The following is a 23,014-nucleotide window of genomic DNA, read 5'->3' on the forward strand; positions in this document are numbered from 1 at the left end:
ATGGCGGGATTGTAATATGCTGAGAGAATGGAGCAGCTGAGCTTGTACACTCTGGAGTATGGAAGGATGAGAGGGAATCTCATTGAAACATATAAGATTGTTAAGGGTTTGGACACGCTAGAGGCAGGAAACATGTTCCCGATGTTGGGGGAGTCCAGAACCAGGGGCCACAGTTTAAGAATAAGGAGTAAGCCATTTAGAACGGAGACGAGGAAACACTTTTTCTCACAGAGAGTTGTGAATTCTCTGCATCGGAGGGCGGTGGAGGCAGGTTCTCTGGATGCTTTCAAGAGAGAGCTAGATAGCACTCTTAAAAACAGTGGAGCCAGGGGATATGGGGAGAAGGCAGGAACGAGGTACTGATTGGGAATGATCAGCCATGATCACATTGAATAGCGGTGCTGGCTCGAAAGGCCAAATGGCCTACTCCAACATCTATTGTCGATTGTCTATTGTCTATTGTCTATAAAATGATGACTTTAAATTTCCTGAACTATTTTTCGCCACATTATTTTAAACAACTGACTTTGAACTGATGCAAATTACAATGTGCTGGAGTAATGTAGCGGGCCAAGCTGCATATGTGGAGTGTACAGCTCGGCTACATTTCAGGTCAGGACACTTCTCCGGTCTGAAGAAGCAGATCTATCTGAAACGTCGCCTTTCCATTCCCTCCGCAGATGTTGCCTGATCGGCCGAATTACTCCAGCACTTTTTTGTTTTACTCTCGATTCCAGCATCTGCAGTTTCTTATATCTCTCTTACTTTTAATTGGTAATTGGTTCTGCTACAATAGCACAAAGAGAGTGCCATCAATCAATGACATAGTCACAGATATCATATGTATAGTTTGCAGTCACTCCTGAGCCTATTGTCGTTTGGACTCCATAATGTCTACAAGTTAATTGAGGGAGACCATGATGGGAGCCAACATTTTGATGTGGTTAGACACAAAATGCTGGAGTAACTCAACAGGACATGCAGCATCTCTGGATAGAAGGAATGGGTGACGTTTCAGGGCGAGACCCTTCTTCAGACTGAGTGTGAGGGGAGAGGGAGTTACAGAGATAAGGAAGTGTTAGAGATCAAAAGAGATGTAGATTAAGGCAAATGTAGAATAGATAATTGTTAGCTAAGATATGATTACAAACAGAGCAAATTGAGTTAAAAATGTAATCGGGGGGACAGTCAGACTGGTAACAAAAACTGGGAAGGGGGAGGGAGGGAGAAAGAGGGGAAGCAAGGATTACTTGAAGTGAGAGAAGTCAATGTTCATACTGCTGGGGTGTAAAATATGAGGTGCTGTTCCTCCAATTTGCACTGAGCCTACTCTGACAATGGAGGAGGCCCAGGATAAAAGGGTCAGTGTGGGAATGGGAGGGAGGAGTTAAAGTGCTGAGCAACCAGGAGATCAGGTAGGTTTAGGTGGACTGAGCGGAGGTGTTAACCTACCTGATCTCAATACATAATACAATACAATAATACAATACAATTTATTTGTGTCATTTGAACCTCATTGAGGTTCAAACAAAATTTGGTTTCTGCAGTCATACACACAAGAAAAAGACCCAAGACACAACACAATTTACACAAACATCCATCACAGTGAATCTCCTCCTCACTGTGATGGAAGGCAAAGTCATATCTCTCCCCTGCACTCCTCATTCTCCTCACGATGTCAGAGTCAAAGCCCCCGGCGGGCGATGGTAAGTGTCCCGCGGCCATTAAAGCCCCATGCAAGGGGCGATGATGTAAGGCCCCGCTCCAGGTAATTTTCAACCCCGCAACTCGGGCGGGAGAAGTCCACCAGATCTGCGGTTGGAGTCTCCGAATCCCCGGGGTCGGGTCACAGCCGCGCGCCACCGCCGCTCCTCCTGCTCCGAACTCGGCCAGCTCCACGATGGTGGGTTAGTCCACGACTGGAGCCCCAGGTCGTTCTGGTTGGAGGCCGCTCCACGGAGCTCGGCCCCAACGACAACGGAGACCTGACAGGGAAAAGGTCGGGTTCTCCGTGCAGGGGAAAGATTTTAAAAGTTTCCCCCAACCCCCGCCCCCCACACACATACCCAGTTAAAAAAAAAAAAAAAAACACTTTAAACTACATTCAAACATTGAAACGTGACAAAAAAAAAAAAAAATGACAGACGGACTGCAGAGGCCGCTGCGACGTGAGTCGCGCCGCCCACCCAACAACAGACCTACCTGATCTCCTGGTTCTCCTCTTCTATAAAATCACCTTTCAGTGGCAGTGTGGAGCTCAGCTATTAAGTTCAGATACATCATTAATGTTTTTGCGTGACTGACAATGGTTTATCTTGTCTGCAAGTTTCTGCCCATTCCACCTGTGCTCTTGTGATCTGACGGTAAGTATGTACTTACATCCTGATGACACCATGCTGACAATGATGGACGTTGAAGTACTTGAGCTTTGGACCAAGACGGTGACTAAGATTCCCACCACAAGTCCAGCCACGGGATTAGACAGGATAGCATTGTCCTTAAAAATATCACCTGCCACCTTGCCTAAAAAAAAGAAAGACTTCATTGCCACATGTTCAAAAATTGGTCACAATGATGCTTGCGTGAACTAATTGAATTTACTTCTGGTTGGTTGTGTTCAACTTTTGAACAGAGAACAATTCAAAATGATCTAACTCAGAGAGGCTGAGCTTGAAATTAATATGTGCTGTTCATTTCATACTAGTAAATGGAGCAGACCAGTTACAGGAAAACTCTATGGCCTCAGACTATCAGGTCTAGTTGCTAACCATCCAGACACACACCTAAAAACATCTTATATATTTCGAGTAGATCGGCATTCATTCTTCTAAACTCCAATGCATTAATGCATTTCGTTGTCTCTGTACTGTACACTGACAATGACAATTAAAATTGAATCTGAATCTGAATCTGAATCAAAGAAAGCAGGTCTAAATTTTAATCTATTTATGATAATTTAGCCTAGTGAATACCAGCTGCCACCTAAACTAGTAAATCACTTATCACATCCTTTCTTATGTAAGAGAACATGAAGTACATACGACATGAGATTCATGGTTTCATCCTGCACACAAAGAGGTATTGGATCTGGAGTAAAATGAATGAAACATGGCTTACCTCCAGCAAGTTGAAAAGCTGCACTGAGAACATCGAGGGAGCACACAAACATGTAGAGAAAGCTAAAGAGGAGCAGCATCTTCATCATTGAGTTCAAGATAAATCTCACTTTCCCTTTTGCATCAAGCTCTGAAATATATAAAATATATTTCTCAGATTATTTTTAGACATCTGCATTAAGATTACGCTTCATTTTGAAAGGGGCTGATCACTTGGTCGGAGAAACCAAGCGCAGGCTTGGCGATCGTTTTATTGAACATCTCCACTCTGTCCGCCTTAACCTACCTTATCTCCCGGTGGCTAAACACTTTAAAGAGCCTGTTCCACTTACGCGACTTTTTTGGCGACTGCCAGCACCCGTCATAGGTCGTTACAGGTCGCCGAAAAATTTCAACATGATGAAAATCCAGCTGCGACCAGAACAAGGTACGACTCTTTGGGCGACTACTCACGACCAAAGAATCGTAGCGTCTTTCTGGTCCCCGCTGAATTTTCAACATGTTGAACATTTTGGCGACCTGCAACGTCCTATACTGGGTGCTGGCAGTCACCGAAAAAGTTGCGTAAGTGGAACAGGCCCTTAATAATCAGGCCCTGACTCTTAGTCTGAAGAAGGGTCTCGGCCCGAAATGTAACCTATTCCTTCTATCCAAAGACGCTGAGTTGCTCCAGCTTTTTGTGTCTATCATCACTTTCCAATTAACAAGAGTATTTTCATCAACAACACCACCTCACACTCTGGCTCTGAGAATCCATTTGAAATAATCCCAGCTCTTTGTTCAGTTCCAATTTCACCTACTGGATTCAGCAAACATTGTTCCCATTCCACAGTGGAGCCATGAAAAGGTTCTTTGATTTGTTTGCCTAATCCTTTTATGTTCAAATTTCATCTAGCTAGCCTGTGTTTCCATACGAGAAATCCAAAATTTGTAACATTGGGTTTGTAAAAGTGGCCTTGAAGCTCCTCAATTGTCATGAAAGCCAACATGGTTCACCATTGTGTAAAGGTGGTGAACATTGCCAGGTCCATCACAGCATTGACCTCCCAACCATCAAAGGGACCCACAAGAAGCATTACCTCAAGCATTAGGCAACTTATATCATCAAAGACCCACATCACCCTGGCCATGCTTTTATCTTGCTGCTGCCATCGGAAATGAGATACAGGAGCCTGATTACTATTAAGTTCAAGAACAGCTTCTTCCCCATAACCCTTCAGGCTCTTGAACCACACTACACAGCCCTCAGCCGAAATCCACCTCAGCACCAACCCACAATGGACTTTATATAAGGTTGCACTGCATACTTCAGTTTCACTATTATGGTCCAGTTACCCAGTATTACTGATAATCTATTGTATTATCGAAGTTGTGAATTTGTGTAAATGTGCCTATAAACCTGCAGCAAGTACAAATTTAATTATTCTGATCCTGGTGCATTTAACAATTAAATATCCTTGACTCTCTTGACTTGACTCAATGTCCTTTATAAAAGTAAGTATTCCAACTTTGTTCTGGCTGGCATACTAATGTGTAAGAAGGAACGGCAGATGCTGGTTCAAACCGAAGATAGACACATAAAGCTGGAGTAACTCGGCAGGACAGGTAGCATTGCTGGAGAGAAGGAATGGATGACATCACCCATTCCTTCTCTCCAGGGATGCTGCCTATCCCGCTGAGTTACTCCAGCTTTATGTGTCTATCTTTGACATACTAATGTGATTAGTGCTGAAGTGATATACAGTAGCACCAGACTGCTGCCCTAGCCATTCAAGAACCAACCAGCAACTTTTACAGGACACCTGGAGATGGACAATAAATACCAGCCCGGCATGCAATCCCCAGGGCCTAAATTTAACCTTTAATCAATTTCAGTCAATCTCTATTTTTGCAAAACATACTAAAAGGTTACAGAGTGGTGTAGCTGCTGCTTCATCACTCCGATAACCCGGTTCAACCTTGAGCTGGGATACTGCCCGAGTTGATATTGAGGGTTCTCCTGGTGACCACAAGGATTTCCTCCCATATCTCAAAGATATGCTGGTGAGTAAATTGGCCACTGTAAACTTATTCCTTAAATGAGGTAAGTGGAATAAGGATCAACGCAGCATGCGAGGGAGACTAATTTGCCCATCTTCTGAGGTATAAAAGGTGGAATGGAACGGAAGATACTGCTGAGAGCTGGCATGTAGTTGATGAGTTGAATGGCTCCCTACTTCCTTATAATAAGTGAATCATCCTTGCTTCTCATTTCAAAGCATTGATGGTAACCTCTTCAGGCCCAGTATGAATTCTTGAAAAACATAATTTATTAATCCATCCCTGCTTTTCTTTGTGGTTTCTCCTAGACACATTCTGACCTGCTAAAACATCAGCAGAGTATGTTGGCAGATAATTTGAATACATTGAGGTAATGTAAACATAGATAAATATAAAATTAGCTAATACTACAAAATGCTGTGTGATTAGACTAATAATAGGATGAACCCAACAAATTGTGGGCATGAGATGTTACTGAGTTAATGTATTAAAATAGTTGTGAGCTGAAGTTTTAATGCATTCATAACTAATAATGTGATCTCAATTTTTATAATTCGACCTTTGGTTTGTTCTCATACCACCAAGAAACTCCTCCCCTCCCCACCAACCCACCTGTCTCTCTACCCCACTCACTTCTACATTATGCAATCATTTTTGTCTCTTTAGAAATGTTGTGTTATGGAAAATCATGTTATAAAAACAATTGTGCCAGTGGGGAAAAGCAGATTAGGACATAGAGAGTTTCAGACATAATTACAAAATTAATCGAAAATAAAGGACTTTTTAAATAACTGTTTATTTGTATTTCTGCAAGCAAAAAAAATGCTAACGATTATATGTAACATGGTTTAATAGAGTATTGTTGCTCAAGTATTAGTAGGTGATTGATTGTCAGTTTTAATGACCTCCTATGGTGAAACTGAGTGATTACTGCAGGAAGGTTAAATGGAAACAGCGTTTTTTGCAACAGAACTCTTTTTCAGCTTGACAATTGCCAAAGCAACTCTCAGGTGGTTTTCTAGTTCCCGATCAAAATCATGTTGCATCCAATGGTAGGCCCGGTGGTGCAGCGATAGAGTTGCTGCCTTCCAGCTCCAGAGACTCAGGTTCCATCCAGACTACAGGTGCTGTCTATGCGGAGTTTGTACGTTCTCCCCGTGACTGCATGGGTTTCTCTGAAATCTTTGGTTTCCTCCCACACTCCAAAGACGTACAGGTTTACAGGTTAATTGGCTTGGTATAAATGTAAATTGTCCCCTGTTTGTCTAGGGTAGTGTTAATGTGCGGGGATCGCTGGTCAGTGCGGCCTCAGTGGGTTGAAGGGCCTTTTCCACGCTGTATCACTAAACTAAACTAAACAATGCATCAATCGCATCACATATAATTTGAGTTATGGTGACAGACATTATAGCAGTATAGTATTTCATGAGAGAAAGCAATCTCTTCAACCAATATCGGGTGATCTTGTTCAATTTTTATTTGTTGAATCACAGGATTTTATTGGCTGAAGTAGATACATAGATGTAAGTGGTCTCTTTGATTCCTGGGCATTTTATATATTTGTTCTCATATTTCTTTGCTCAGTTCTACATCTATCACTTTTTCGAACATTCTAGCACGTTAACCTGCTTTTGCAAAACTTATCTGGCCAGCCTTGTTGGGATTCCTGCAAACTTGCATCTCAGGATGAGAATGCCCAAGGTGTAGGTTTAGGTTTGCTGTTGTCATTTGTACCAAGGCACAGTGCAAAGCTTTGTCTTGCATGCTATCCAACAGATCAGATAATACTATCAAATCGTCAAACTCAAGTTCAATAGGTAGAGCAATGGGTGAGATACAGAGTGCAGAATATAGTTCTCCACATCTGCACCTATTTACCTCTGTTGATTGATAAATAGCACTTACAGGCTCATTAGAAATAGAAATTAACAAGAGAGAAAATAATGATGGACACGAAATGCTGGAGTAATTCAAACTGTAGAAGGGTCTCGACCCGAAGCGCCATGCATTTCTTCTCTCCAGAGATGCTGCCTGTCCCGCTGAGTGCTCCATTGTTTTGTGTCTATCTTCGGTTTAAACCAGCATCTGCAGTTCCTTCCTAAAGCAAATGATGAGTTGGGGAGAAATGTTCTGTGTGGTTATTTGCATAAATTGATTGTCCACCACTTACCCCTCCATTGGAGCACATTAGAGTTGTCTAGCTTGGAGAATGCCCAGGGTTTAGCTGAATGTGAGTCAATCTCAAACTTGTCCATGCCATCCACCAGGTTGACTGAAGACCCTGGACAGAGGTAGCCGTGATCCGAGTGTGCAACCCCTCCCACCGTAGGGAGAGGGAATGGTTTAGTGCCAGCCACTCCATGCATGCCTGTCATGATAGAACACAACATTAGTGATGCTCTTTGTTCTCCTCCTGCTGTCAATCCTGTCCCAGCGCAACTAGCGTGGATGCTCCAAGCTCCCAGACCCGAGAAGTCATTCAGAAATTACATGTATGAGAAAACTGAGCAGTGTTAGTAAACCATTTGCTAAACTGCAAATCTGAAAGTATCATTGAATATTGTTAGATTCTATCGAGGGTTGAAGGCTAGTAATGGATAAAAAGAGGCATTAATAGAAACAAAGAAACATAGAAACATTGAAAATAGATGATGCAGGCCCTTCGAGCCAGCACCGCCATTCGATATGTTCATGGATGATCATCCAAAATCAGTACCTCGTTCCTGCATTCTCCCCAGATCCCTTGATTCTGTTAGCCCTAAGGGCTATATCGAACTCTATTTTGAAGACATCCAGTGTATTGGCCTCCACAGCCTTACAGCACCAGAGACCCGAGTTCAATCCTGACTATGGGTGCTGTCTGTACAGAGCTTGTACTTTCTCCCCGTGCCCGTGTGGGTTATCCCAGGTGCTCTGGTTTTCTCCCACACTCCAAAGACGTACAGGTTTGTAGGTTAATGAAGTTTTGATAAAATTGGTAAATTATCATTAATATGTAGGATAATGCTAGTGTATGTGGATCGCTGATCGGTGTGGACTCAGTAAGCTGAAGGGCCCATTCCTGCACTGTATCTCTAAAACTAAAACTAACACTTCCCTACAAGTGGTCCAACAAGCTAGTTTCGTGTTCAGTGTAGTCAAATAACCTCATCTGACTGAGGTTTGACCTGAACTTATGAAAGGGATATTAAAGTATGTTTCCGTATGGACAAGTGGGCCACTGCCAGTGGCACTGTTGCAAAAATGTTTTGGCACTTTTTTTCATTATCCAGGTGATATATCTTTCTCCGCAACCAGTGTCACTGGAGCATATTGTAACATTACAGTTTGTTTTGTGATCTGACACATTTTCTATACATCGGTGCATCTGGTTGCAAAGCTCTGTGAGAGGCTTTGCTAAAAGCAAAAGGCACCTTTCAATAATATATATATATATATATAGACAATAGACAATAGACAATAGGTGCAGAAGTAGACCATTCGGTCCTTCGAGCCAGCACCGCCATTCAATGTGATCATGGCTGATCATCCCCAATCAGTACACCGTTCCTGCCTTCTCCCCATATCCCCTGACTCCACTATTTTTAAGAGCCCTATCTAGCTCTCTCTTGAAAGCATCCAGAGAATCGACCTCCACCGCTCTCTGAGGCAGAGAATTCCACAGACTCACAATTCTCTGTGTGAAAAAGTGTTTCCTCGTCTCCGTTCTAAATGGGTTACTCCTTATTCTTAAGCCGTGGCCCCTGGTTCTGGACTCCCCCAACATCGGGAACATTTTTCCTGCCTCTAGCGTGTCCAAATCCTTAACAATCTTATATGTTTCAATGAGATACCCTCTCATCCTTCTAAACTCCAGAGTGTACAAGCCCAGCTGCTCCATTCTCTCAGCATACGACAGTCCCGCCATCCTAGGAATTAACCTTGTAAACCTACGCTGCACTCCCTCAATAGCAAGATATATATATATATATATTCACATGTCTTTTTTTTTTTCTTTCTTCTCAATAGGAAGCAGAAAGCCAGAATAACTACTACTGACCATTTGCCCAGCACATGCCAAATTGTAGCTGGCATAAATCGAGTTGACACAAATTAGTGATCACTACTGGGTCAAACGAAACATCTGGCAAGAAATTGGACTCGATACTTCCACACACTGATCAGGTAGCATGTATAGTGTTGATCTGGTATCAGCGAAACACCTAAGCACATCAATGGTGACGCAACAATAATATATATGACCAATATAAGGTCATAAGGTCATAAGTGATAGGAGCTGTATTAGGCCATCCAGCCCATCAAGTCTACTCCATCATTCAATCATGGCTGATCTATCTCTCCTAATCCATTCTCCTGCCCTCTCCCCATAACCTCTGACACCATATAAACTGAAGTGTTAGGGTGCAAGCTATGACCTTCATTGAATTGTGACCATCCACAGGCGCAGATTATGGTACTTGGAAGCTAGTTCCTGTATTTAACGGGATATTTCATGACACCATTGAGTTCAGAAATCAAGAATGTTCTGCAATATCAGGTCCTTGAACTAGTCTACACAACCCTAAAAACACAAACCACTGTGAACCATCCCTTGCACAATCATGCTCCTGTTTTATTTGTCTCTAATTGTGTTTTGAACAGTCTTTTTTTTCTTGTTGACAGTCACAAAAACCTAGAATAACTCAGCGGTTGGACAGCATCTCTGGAGAAAAGGAATAGATGACGTTTCTGACCGAGACACTTCTTCTTCAGACTGAGTCAGTGGAAAGGGAAATGCGAGATATAGACAGTAATGTAGAGAGATATACTGAAGAACAAATGAATGAAAGATATTCAAAAAAGTAACGATGTTATAGGAAACAGGCCACTGGTGGCTGTGGCCGAGGTAATAATGAGTATAGACAATGTTTTCTTGTTTAAGAATGAACTGCAGATGCTGGAAAATCGAAGGTAGACAAAAGTGCTGTGGGTGCAGTGGGTGCAGCAGCATCTATGGAGCGAAGGAAATATGCAACGTTTCGGGCCGAAACCCTTCTTCAGAATTTTATGGATAATTTATATATAATTCATGTTTTGGGTGTTTTGGCTGAGTCCACATGCTGTGATGCTGCTGCAAGCAAGATTTCCATTGTGCATGTATCTCACTGTACTTGTGCATATGACAATAAACTTGATTAGACTTTGCTTGACCTGATATTAGGAGAACACTCTGACCAGGCACTGGGCTCACTGCAAGCTATTCCAACCCCTTTGCAAATCCACAGAGTGCGTTACGAGCAGCAGGCTGTGATTCTGCAGCAGCTAACTGCTGACACGCTCTGTCAATGGGTGCCTCAGTGGTTCACTGCTACCAGCTCCTTTGGAGTCATGATAGCAATGACCAGCACTTCAGATGAACAGCAAGAATCCCTGCTCCTGGCCATTACCCAGTACATATCAGCTCTGTAGTCACATCCAAGCTAAGACCAGGCCATGGTTTCTTCCAATCTGTTAATAGGTAGAACTACGAAAAGACATGACAGCCTAATTCCAGAGTGTCTTAAAAGATACCATATCCTGCCTGATGACAATGTATTCACAAACTCAGATCTCACTGACTGCCCTCGCTGAGATATGAAGAAATCTGTGGGACGACCAACAGTCTGGAGCTTGGGCCTGGAAAGCCTGGGCTGCTCTTTCTGTGGAAGTCAAGGTTGCTTTGTCTTTGTGTTGTCTTTGCCTTATTTTTCTACTTCTTCTCCACACAATCTCTTCAAGTGGCTGCAGCTGCTGCCTACTGCCGGTTGCGCCCATCAGAAGATTTCCTGATGGTGTCCCAGTGTACAGGGTGCATTCTCCAGATCCCGGGCATTCAAGTCTGGAGATACAGAGGTCTACAAGAAGTCCAGATACGACCTTGGTAAGGCCATCAAAAAGGCCAAAAGGGACTTCTGCTCCAAACTGGAGGATGAGACGGATGTTCGGCAACTGTGGCGGGGATTTAATGCCATCACCTCCTACAAGGCGAAATCAGGAGGCAGCTCAAATGTCAGCGAAGCATCACTCCCTGTCCAGCTCAATGCGTTTTATGCACGCTTTGACAGGGAGAATACTGACGTGCCTTCCCGAGCCCCCATTGGCCGTGATGGTATTTCAGTCACAGTCACAGAGGCCGACGTCAGAAGATCCTTCAGGGGGGTGAACCCTCTCAAAATGCTTGGACCTGATGGTATACCCGGTCGTGTTCTAAAAACCTGTGCGGACCAACTGGCTGGAGTTTTTACGGACATTTTCAACCTCTCACTTCTGAGGTCTGAGATTCCCACCTGCTTTAAAAGGGCATCAATAATACCGGTGCCCAAGAAGATCAAGGTGACGTGCCTCAATGACTATCGACCAGTGGCACTAACGTCTGTGGTGATGAAGTGCTTTGAGAGGTTGATTATGGTGCATATCAACTCCTACCTCGACAAGAACCTGGACCCACTGCAGTTCGCTTACCGCCATAACAGATTATCGGTGGAATTGATCTCACTGGCTCTCCACTCCGCTCTGGACCACATGGACAACAAAAACTCATGTTAGGCTGTTATTCCTTGACTACAGCTCAACGTTTAATGCCATCATCCCATCCAAACTGGTTACCAAGCTCTCAGAACTAGGTCTCTGCGCATCCCCCTGCAATTGGATCCTCGACCCTCATCCATAGTCTGTCCGTATTGGTGGAAATGTGTCATCTTCGATAACAATCAGCACGGGAGCACCTCAAGGCTGCGTGCTCAGCCCCCTGCTGTACTCACTCTATGCTCATGACTACGTAGCCAACCACAGTGCGAACTCCATCATCAAGTTCGCCGTCGACACCACTGTTGTAGGACGAATCACTGATGGGGATGAGTCAGAGTACAGAAGTGAGATCGACCGATTGACCAAATGGTGCCAGCACAATAACCTGGCACTCAACACCCGCAAAACCAAGGAACTGATTGTGGACTTTGGAAGGGGTAGGATGGGGACCCACAATCCTGTTTATATCAACAGGACGATGGTGGAAAGGGTCAAGAACTTCAAATTCCTGGGCGTGCAGATTTCTGAAGATCTTTCCTGGTCCCAGCACACTGATGCAATCGTAAAGAAAGCACATCAGCGCCTCTACTTCTGAGAAGATTACGGAGAGTTAGTATGTCTCGAACTTCTACAGGTGCACAGTAGAGTGCATGCAGACTGGTTGCATCCTGGCTTGGTTCGGCAACTTGAACGTCAAGGAGCGGAAAAGAATGCAGAAAGTTGTGACTGCTGCCCAAGTCCATCATCAGCTCTGACCTCCCCACCATCGAAGGGATCTATCGCAGTCACTGCCTCAAAAAGGCTGCCAACATCATCAAAGACCCACACCATCCTGGCTACACATTCATCTCTCTGTTGCCATCAGGTAGAAGGTACAGGTGCCTGAAATCTGGCACATTCAGGTTCAGGAATAGCTAATTCCCCACAGCCATCAGGCTATTAAACACAACATCAAACAAACTCTGAACTATAACAGCCTATTGCACTTTATCTGTTTATTTATATGGACGTATATATATGGTCTATTATAAATAGACACCCTGATTTGTTCTGTATTATGCCTACAATACTCTTTCTGTTGTGCTGCAGCAAAGCAAAAATTGCATTGTACTATCTGGGACACATGGCAATAAACTCTCTTGACTTGACTTGACTTGACTTGACGAGGTGTTGGTGAGGTCACATGGAGTATGGTGTTCAGTTTTGGTCATCCTGCTATTGAAAAGATACCATTAAATTGGAAATAGTGGAGATCAAGTTATCTGAGGATGTTGAAACAAGGAACTGCAGCTGGACTGGAGTGGGTCATCCAGCATCTCTAGAGAATGTGGATATGTAACATATTGGGTCAGGACCCTTCTTCAGACTGATGAAGTGTTCTGACCCAAAATGTTACATCTCCATGTTCTTCAGAGATGCTGCCTGACCTACTGAGTTACTCCAACACTTTGTGTCTTTTTTTATGTTTCCAGGATTCCAGAAAATAAGTTATAGGGATAGGGTGTAGACATTGTGACTTTATTTTTTGGGCATAGGCGACTGAGGCATGACCTTATAGAGGTATATACAATCATGGGGACATAGGTATGGTCAATATACACCACCTTTTTTCCAGGATTGGGGAATCAGGGGCACGAGGGCATAGGAGATGCAAGGAACTGTAATGCTAGAATGTTGCATAGAAGACAAAGTACTGGAGTAACTCAACAGGTCAGACATCATCTCTAGAGGACATGGATAGACAATGTTTGAAGAAGGGTTCTGACCCGAAACATCATCCAACCATGTTCTTCAGAGATGCTGCCTGATCCATGGAGTTACTCCAGCACTTTGTTTCTTACTAGGCAGAGGTTTAAGGTGAGAGAAGAAAGATTTAATACCAATGTAGTTTAGTTTAGTTTAGAGATGCAGTGGGGAAAACAGGTCCTTTGGTGCACCGAGTCCACACTGACTAACACTATCCTACAACACACTCGGGACAATTTATCTTTACACCAGGCCAATTAACCTACAAACCTGTACGCCTTTGGAGTGTGGCAGGAAACCAAAGATTTTGGAGAACAAAATCCGTACAAACTCCGTACAGACAGCACCCATACTCAGGATCGAACCGAGTCTCTGGCGCTGTAAGATAGTAGCTCTACCGCTACATCACAGTGCGGCCATGTAAAGGAAAACATTTAACACAGAAGGCGGTGGCTATATAGAACAAACTGCCAGTAGAAGTGTTTGAGGTAGGTAGACTAACAACATTTAAAACACATTTGCCCTGTCGTGGATAGGAATGTTTAGAGGGATACGGGTCAATCATGGGCAAATTAAACTAGCTGCGATGGGGCTTTTTGGTCAGCATGGATGAGTTGGGTTGAAGCCCTTTTTTCAATATGTTTGACTTAATTTCTTTCTCTTTGACTCCCTGTTAACTTCTGCAGGAAGCACGTGATGCCTTCATTAACCAGAAATCCAAACTGCTGCTTTCAGCATCCATCACTACCTGGATGGATAGATCCTGATGGGTCAAGACTATCTGCTACTTTGATATCTCTTTATACCAATTTGTTTATACCAATTTCCTACCAAGTCTGATGAGCACCATTACACCAAGAACTAAGTCAATCCAAGATGAATCAAGCCAAGTATATTGACACATGACCAAATATGGTGAGGTACAGGTATGATAAACACCTTGCTTGCAACGGCATCACAGGCAACATACACCCAGACAGACACACACAAACTTAAATTACACATAAATCACACTCAAGACAGAAAAAAGACCATGCAAAAAATATATATTAATATAAAATATAATTATAAATAAACAAGACCATTGTAGTGTAAAAGATGGTCCACAATTTTCCAGCAAAAGTCTCTGCTCAGCACCTCAACTTCATGTTTTTGCACTTGAAGATAGTAGCTGGTTTCAGGAGAGATCTTTTGACAGTCAGATAGCTCCAGCAGGTGCATCTAACCTCTGGGTTATGTAGTTATGTAGTCAGTTTTCTACAGCAGGTACACAGGACCTCTCACTCTGCTGTTTTAGTTAACCTATATGCTTAATATGGTTTTAAGGTCATTTTGTTCATTTTAGTTCTATTTTTAATTTTATTATATGTTTTTTGGCTGTTCCTAAATGACTGATCATGAGAAGAGATCTGCTTTTCAAATCTAGTCAGGAATTCTGAATGGAAAAAAAATCTCATTGTACACTGGTACAGTAGATAATAACCATTGAGCATTGACTATTGACTATGGAAGCAAACCAATTAATATGCCACTCTTAAAAGAAAATTAGAGACCAAAGGGCCTGTCCCACGAGCATGTGACTCCATGCGGCAAGCGCGACCTAAAGTAGCAATGTTACAAAATTTTGAGATTTAAAAAATCAAGTGCAATTTATCCCATCAGATAAAGCATAAAAATAAGTTTAATTTGACACCCAATTCACTTTCATATCTCAAGTATTTAAAAAGTTATGGCCATTTTCATACTCGGAAATTAGCATCTTGTTCCCTATTGATTTTCTATGGACATAACAAAAAAGCTGTGATCGTAGACAGTCAAAAGCCCATAACTTTCTTAAAAATTAAGAGAACTGAATGAAATTTTCAGTTATCATAGATTGAAGTATTCTGAAACAAATATAAAATAATCTTACTTGGATGACCTGAAATTAAAGCATATAATTAGTTAGTTACCCAATTGTAGCTAATTTCAAACTTCAATTACTAGATCTAAACATCTATCCATTTCTTAATAAATGAATAACATTTTTAAATAGCCTAAGTGTCTAAATAATATTCACAAATAATTCACAATAAAACATGATTTTTAAATCTCATTTACATTATTTTATGGGCCAAATGGAAGGAATTTAGTGTTCAATTGCTGTAAATTAAAGTCCATTTAAATCAGCTTTCTAGTGGGTTCCTGTGAACGCGCTGGTTTAGAACGTTCACATTGCGATAGATTTATGCCCTCAAATGCCCAAAAAAATACTGCGGGATATAATGGCGCCCAAATTAGCTACTCGCAACATTAAACTTTGTATAAAGGGATCTTAAGAAGCCCTTTTTAATGTAAAAATAAACAGCCTACCTTTTGTTGTCCCCTGTATGAGATCCGGCCCATTGAAGGCGTCGCGGGTTTAGAGGTTAATTTTTAAACTACTATAACAATTATATAAAGCCCTTAAAAGTAATAATAGCTAAAGCGACGGAATCTTCCAGCGATTTTTCGTTAATAATTAACTAGGCTGAACATCCTCGATTTGAACAGCCTAGGGAAAATCGCGTTTTAAACCCGCCCCCCCTCCAAACCGCGCCAAAATCGCGCACACGGGCTGGGACAGATTTTCAGCGACGCTTCAGGTACGTTTTTCAACATACCTACCTAAAGGGCCGGTCCCACCAACATGCGCCTGCATGCGGCAAGCGCGACCAAACCAGTAGCGGGAGCCGTGCGGAGGTCAAGTGTGTGAAAACTGTGTTGAGGCGGCTGCGGGCCGGCAAGCCGTTGCCGCGTGGAATTTTTAAACACGGTCAGTTTTTCGGAGCCCCGCACGATGTCGGGACCAGCTCCGCACAAGTCCATACGGCTCTGGCGATCGAAGTGGGACCGGCCCTGTGAGGCCGTACGGCTCAAGCGACCACGTTAGGCCACGCATGCCACATGGAGTTGCATGCTCGTTGGACAGGCCCTTTAGGTCGCGCTTGCTGCATGGAGTCGCATGCTTGTGGGACAGGCCCTTTAGTTTTAGACGCAAAGTAAATTATATGATCAAAAATCAAAGAGATTAAATGAATCTGAAACAACATTTTAAAAATGCTCGAGTTGTCAGCAGTTCTAATGAAAGGTTACCAATCTGAAGCATGAATTCTGTTGCTCCTCGGTGTATACTACCTGACCTGCTGAGTATCCTCAGCATCTTATTAGGCTGTGGGCCGAGGAACTTTATTTCAGTGTTTCGTGACCCAAGTCACCAAACTACATGAAATTTTCACATATTGTGTAAAACAATTATACAAATCACCCCTGAAACTCGTCATGAACAAGACTTGCACATTTTATATTAAATTAGCGAAAAAACGGAAAGATTTGGGGTGATTTTTGGTCCAATCAAAACACGTTTAACATTGAGTTGTCTGCCAGTTGGCCAATCACACGCTTTGCTTCAGGCTAGCACACAAAATGGCTGAGGGTGCCTCTACAGATGCCTGTTTTACTGGAGATTTGTTGTTCTGTGGAATACATGTCGTGGAAACTTGCAGCAGGGTAATTTAATTTAGTGAGAAAAGCATGAAAAAGGCTGAAGAATGTGCTGCTAAGTGGATAGAAGTGGAAGAAAGCCTTGAAAGCAAAGTTGCTGCTGAGTTGCTGGAACACAAAAAGAAGCCAGAATCAACTCCTGAAAGGTAAGATCTAAAGTCTGAATTTATGAAAATCTATCTGTATGGACTTTAATTAATTTAATTGCACCCTTTTATAATGTGAATAAATTAATTCATTCATTCATTCATCCATTCATTCATTCATGAAGTAACTATATGTATCCATAACACAGTCAATTGTCACTAATGCCAGCTTGTAGTAGAGTAATAAGTCTTTAACAGCTAATCTCGGAGCTACCTGCGATAACTTACCTGGAAAAAGTGCTCCGACCGTGAGGCCTAGGTAATATAGTGAAGCCGCGGTCTCAATTAAGAAGCGGCCGATTCGCAAATGCAGAGCCGCGGATCATTTCCGCGGGCGGGGGTGGGGGGGGTGGGGGAGGGAAGCTGTACATAGTGCCGTCTGTAGCGGCCATGTCCAGCCCCCGACCACCAGAGAAAAACGGAGTCGATATTGTTCGCACTTTATAGGCTTCCATTGCAGTGAGAAATGGTCAGGAATGGTTGATGTTTCTGTAGAAATGAATTGGTGATATGTGAACTTGAACTCATTTTTCTGTGGTAGTAACCTATTGTTATTCCCATTAACATTAAGAAGTCCATGCATGAATTGAAGTCCATGCAGACTTAATGACTATGAGATTTTTTTTTTCTGCAGCCTCTACTTAAACTTGAAATAACTTATCAATTGTAGTAAATTACAGTATGTCTCATTGATATTAAATAGAGGTTGACACTTTATGAATGGAAGTCCATGCAGACCTAGGTACTATGAGATGTTTCTTTCTCTAGCTATTCTGCACCCTCTGCTCCTGCATTTGAACTTGAAGTCTTATCTATGGCAGTAAATTACAGTGTAAGTCTCATTGACATTAAGAAGTGATTGACATTTTATGAATTGTCATGCAGACCTAAGTCCATGCAGACCTAAGTAATATGAGATTTTTTTTTTCTGCAGCTTCTGCCCCTCCATTCTTCAGAGCCTGTCCACACAAAAGTGTTTTGTGTGGACATGCACTGTGCTTTAATGAACACTAATTTGATAATTTGCAGACTTGCCATCCCATCTACCTGGACATGCATACATGTTTAATTTCCTCATTGATATGTCGATATTGTCTTACATAATATAAAACATGAAAAGATGTAAAATACACCCTGACACATATTATCTTCTATTATTAGGAGGCAGCAGTGTATCCCGGGTTATCATGCAGAGTGCTATCGTCACTTCTGCAACATAACAACAATAAATCGAGCGATAGCAAAGTCTAGAAGGAAGAAAGGTAATGATAGGACTCAAACAACAAATCTTTTAACTTATGGTCACATGATGTTACTTTGAAAAATGAAAAGATATATTTGAGGAAGCTGATTTATTTTAATTTTCATTCCTTTTCTGTTTTCTTTTTCCTCTTTCAATTGAGTTCAAGACGCTGAAAAGCCTGAAGCAGGTGAATCACCTCAAGAGGCAGTTCCTGATGGTGAAGCAGATGAGTCGGCCCCAAAGAGACTGCTTCGATCCATGACAAGTCATAGTCAACAAACAGCAACTGTCGAGCACACTGACCGCAGGCATGTCCTACCAGCGCATTGCATCATTTGTAAATGTTCAAAGTACACAAAAGAAATAAATTGTGGAAAAAAAATGCTTATATAAAGTTTTATTTTAATGTGGATCATTTCACTGTTTATTTGGTCAAATTATTTAAACAATGAGTGAATTACTTATGATGATGGCGTGCCGGTGAATGACTGTGACAATCCACCCACAGATCCACACATACATACATACATATGCACATCCGCACACACACACACACATCCACACATCCATTCACATGCAGACATACATGTACACATCCAAACATGCATGCACACATACATCCATCCACACGTACATACACACTTACATCCACAGATACACGTTTGAAAGGCATACACAGACACACACACAAACTAGAGATAAACAATGCAACACTTTTAGGGTTATTTTAGGTCAAAGGTAATAGCCCTCATTTGCAAAGGCACCATCGGGGGGGGCGGGGGGGGTGGATCTATAACATAAATATAAGCTCATTGTAGCTTAAAATGAATATTCATCGAGTAAACATCAGAGCATTCGATTCTTGGCCAGGATGTGACATTTACATCAGAAATAAGACAGGTCTCTTACAGGTCTGGCACTGCCCCAGTCCCACTATGGCCGTTACCCCCACTCTCCCCACTTTGGCAGTCAGCGGGGTTCAGTAAATGGGGAAACCTAGAGGATCTGTCCTGACCCTTTAATTAGGCAGGTTCATGAGCTCTTAAAACCTGGGACATCTGCTGCAGTCTCATTTAATTTCCTATTAAAGCGACTGGAACATGCCTGCCTGGCACTGCCCCAGTCCCATTATGGCCATCACCACCACTCTGCATTCCTGGCAGTCAGTGGGGTTCAGTATAGGGAGGAACCCACAAGAACAGCCCATACCCATTAATTAGGCTGGTTCAATAGCATGACCTCAGCAACAGTGTCATTAAAAAAAACAGTCACAATTATATTCATCACATTATTTTTATATAATATAATTATACTTAATTATATATGATAGCATTCATATTAACAGGTTTATATATATATATATATTGGTATAATAATATATAGTTCAAATGGACTGCAACACGTAAATAGGCTGCCCATGGTCTAATTGGCCACTAGATGGCGCTTATTTTCCCGATCTTATTTTCGAATTAGTTTAATTAATTAATGTGCAACTTTTGGCAATGACGAGTTATGACGTCCTTCTCAATTATATTTCATCTAAATCTGTGGAAAATGTCATGTAGTTTGGTGACTTAGGTCACGAAAACCTATTTCTAGACACATTTCCGATGCTCGGCCAAAGCCTATATGTATAAATGGCATCAGTTTGCGGGAGATTTTCACTACGTCTTTTGTATGGGATGCAGATCAAAATAATTTTGTGGAATGTATATTATGCGTATTATAATTGATGGGGTAAGTTATGGGATTCTAAATATACAAGTTGTAGAAGGTCATTGCAGAGGCAATACCACAGCTGCATATTATCTCTGTGCTACTGCAGCTGAACAGGCAACACGGTAATCTCTGAGTCAGGAGTTTAGGACAAGGATCGTAGCCGAAAATATGTTCTACAGTACTGAATATTGAACATTTAAAGATTAAGGAATTATTAAGGAATCAATCAATCAATCAATCAATCAATCAATCAATCAAGCACTTTATTCATCCCCGAGGGGCAATTTAAAAGGGCGCATTACAGTAGCTTTACATCGAAAGATGCCACACAACTGAAATTTCCCAAAAGTTTGGATGTCTCCATTAAAGTTTAGATGAATGGGAAGTGATCTCACTAAAATGTACAAGATTCTTAAGGGATTTGATAAAGTAGTGTTTCTCTGGTCGAGTTATCCAAAACCACAATCTCAAAATAAATGGGCTGGATGCTCAGGGCAAAGATGATAAAATATTTTTTTACCTGGAGGGTAGCAAATATTTCAAATGTTCTAGTCTGTGGAGGGGTGTGGGATGGTGAGGAGTTTTTGAATATGAAGGTAATCAAGGGATATGGAATATGCAGGAGAGGAGAGCCAAGACCAAATATTAACCATGGTTTTAATGGATACCAGAGTAGGTCCAAGGGGCCAAAGTTCATATTCTTGCTTCTCTATCATATGTTCAAGCCGATTTCTGCTCTCACATGAGTCCAAAGACTTTGACCCAAATACTAGGAGTGGACTCATTTTCTTATTAGGAAACATTCACACCCTGAGCCCATCTCTCCCTTTAAAGACAAAACATACCTAAATGCCTAGACCTAAATGAGTAAAAGATGAAAATACATTTTCCATACAAGGAAAAATGATTGTTGATGCTCTGTCATCTTAGGCTCTGGACATCGGAGTAGGAATTCCTTAAAACAATATTCTCAGCCTAACCATCTCCCGATGTTTATTGATGGCCTTCCTTCCATCATAGGTCAGAGGGTGATGATTATACAATGTTCAATTGATTTGCAACACCTTAGAACAGAAACTAGTCTATGGCTGCACACGGCAAGAGCTAGGCAGCAAACAGCCAAAGGCTGAGAATTTGCAAGCCACATTCACAACTCAAAAGTGCACGGCATATCAATCTCCAACAAGGAAGACTTTTAACATCTACCTGTGACATGCAATGGCATTACCCTCACCAAATCTCCACTATTAACATCCTGGGGATTACCAATGATTTCTAATCAGAAACTCGATTGACTAGACTGTTAGAATGAGCAGACATATGGCAGATGAAGGTTAAAGCGGCGAAATACCAAATTATGCCTTTTGACTAGAAAAATTATGAGAGGAAATCTTGAATAGAAGATACACTAAAAAGACAAACAGGGTGCAGGAGTAGAGGGATCTACTGTGGGTGTATAGGGGTTCCAGATGTTAAAAATGTGAAGGCAGGATGTGAAAGCATTTACTAAGGCAGACACAATTCAGTGCTTTATCAATAGAGACAGATAGTACAAAAACAGGGAAGTCATGTTGAACCTTTATAAAATGTTTCAACTCTGGCTGTAGCTGCAACACAAGAGAGCTATGTTACAACTGAAGTCCAGGCTCCTGCTCCATTTCTGTTACCCATCCAGTCTTGTGTTATTTTCCATCTCTTCTGGTTCTGACTTTCTTTGGGTATGTAAACCTCACCATTGGGGACATAACCCACAGCTGGCTTTCTTCTCTGAAACTCCCCAAGTTCCTTGGCTTTCCCTCCTAGCTTGTGTAAATGTGCTCTTTCACCAGGGATTTATTCCTTACATGTGTCCCATCCATTGAAACTCATATTATTCTCCTTTAAAGTTGTACACTTCAATTTTATCTAACTACAAAAATATATACGTTTAATTAAAAAAACATAGATTTTATATTTTTAACATTGATATAAAATTGCATCTGAATTACCAATGTTCCTAATATTTTTCTTTTACGTAGAATAGTGTGGTATCTTCCAAAGCACATACGTAAATCAAGACCGACTTTAAGAACTGACCAAGCAAAATAAACTGCAAAAATATAGCCAGGATACAGGAAGATTAATGGCCAAATTTGTTGTACAGATTGTGTTGAACATGGCACTTATTAGTTCATTCTCTAGTTTAGACACAGCAGTTTAAACACAAACATTATTTTCGGTCTTTCTGATCCGTGAGAATAGAACTCAATAGCTAACTGGTTAACTTATCATATTAAAGTAACACAATACCATCATACAAAACTATTAAAAAGACTCAGTAAAAGTAATGGATGTATTTATAGAACTTTAATCAAATGTTACTTTCCTAACTTTAAGTGATATAATTTTTTTTCATTCATAAAATATTCAAATAGAAAATGAATTAATACACATATATGACACTTTAAATGCTTCATGCTAAATACCAATACTATTAGCATTCAATGCTGCAGTCCGTAGAATAATTGCTGCTCCAATAGATGCTTATGCCTTACCTGTGTTTGGAACAGGTCCCCCACACGCGAATTCTTACATTCAAGTACGTGACCCAGTTTGAGAAAAAATAATTTAGACACCGGTTTTTAAACTCAGACCAAAGGATGAAAGTCTGGAGTGTCAACCTCACAAAGCATGCACCTACAATAAGTAACCACTGCTTAGAAAGCTGAATGTTGTTAATTAATAATCCATTTTTGGTAGGAAAATTGCTGTCACGTCAAGATCTGGGACTGTGTATTCTTGCAAATCGCAGTTCAGATGTAATTAACCCAATTTGCCTAATTCAGTAAAATCTCTGAAATGGGCAGAATCCGTTTAATGGTTTTTTTTTGTGCATTGAAGCTGATAGTTAAAACTCACACAAAGAATAGCCGACTTTCATGTATCAGTGGGTAAGG

At 41.5% G+C, this 23,014-nt stretch overlaps 1 protein-coding gene across 1 annotated transcript in view; it reads right to left on the minus strand.

Annotated features, from left to right (window-relative positions):
• The window catches only part of LOC129701440 (sodium-dependent phosphate transport protein 2A-like), a 46,823-nt gene extending 24,034 nt beyond the window's left edge, over positions 1-22,789 (minus strand). Inside the window, 4 exon segments of the mRNA XM_055642619.1 lie at positions 2,380-2,523; positions 3,118-3,246; positions 7,327-7,524; positions 22,613-22,789. Of these exon segments, the coding sequence (XP_055498594.1) occupies positions 2,380-2,523; positions 3,118-3,246; positions 7,327-7,522 (469 nt within the window). The 5' untranslated portion in view covers positions 7,523-7,524; positions 22,613-22,789.
• Between the last annotated feature and the right edge of the window lie 225 nt (positions 22,790-23,014).

The sequence above is a fragment of the Leucoraja erinacea genome, chromosome 11, assembly GCF_028641065.1.
Source record: "Leucoraja erinacea ecotype New England chromosome 11, Leri_hhj_1, whole genome shotgun sequence".
NCBI classification, from domain to species: domain Eukaryota; kingdom Metazoa; phylum Chordata; class Chondrichthyes; order Rajiformes; family Rajidae; genus Leucoraja; species Leucoraja erinaceus.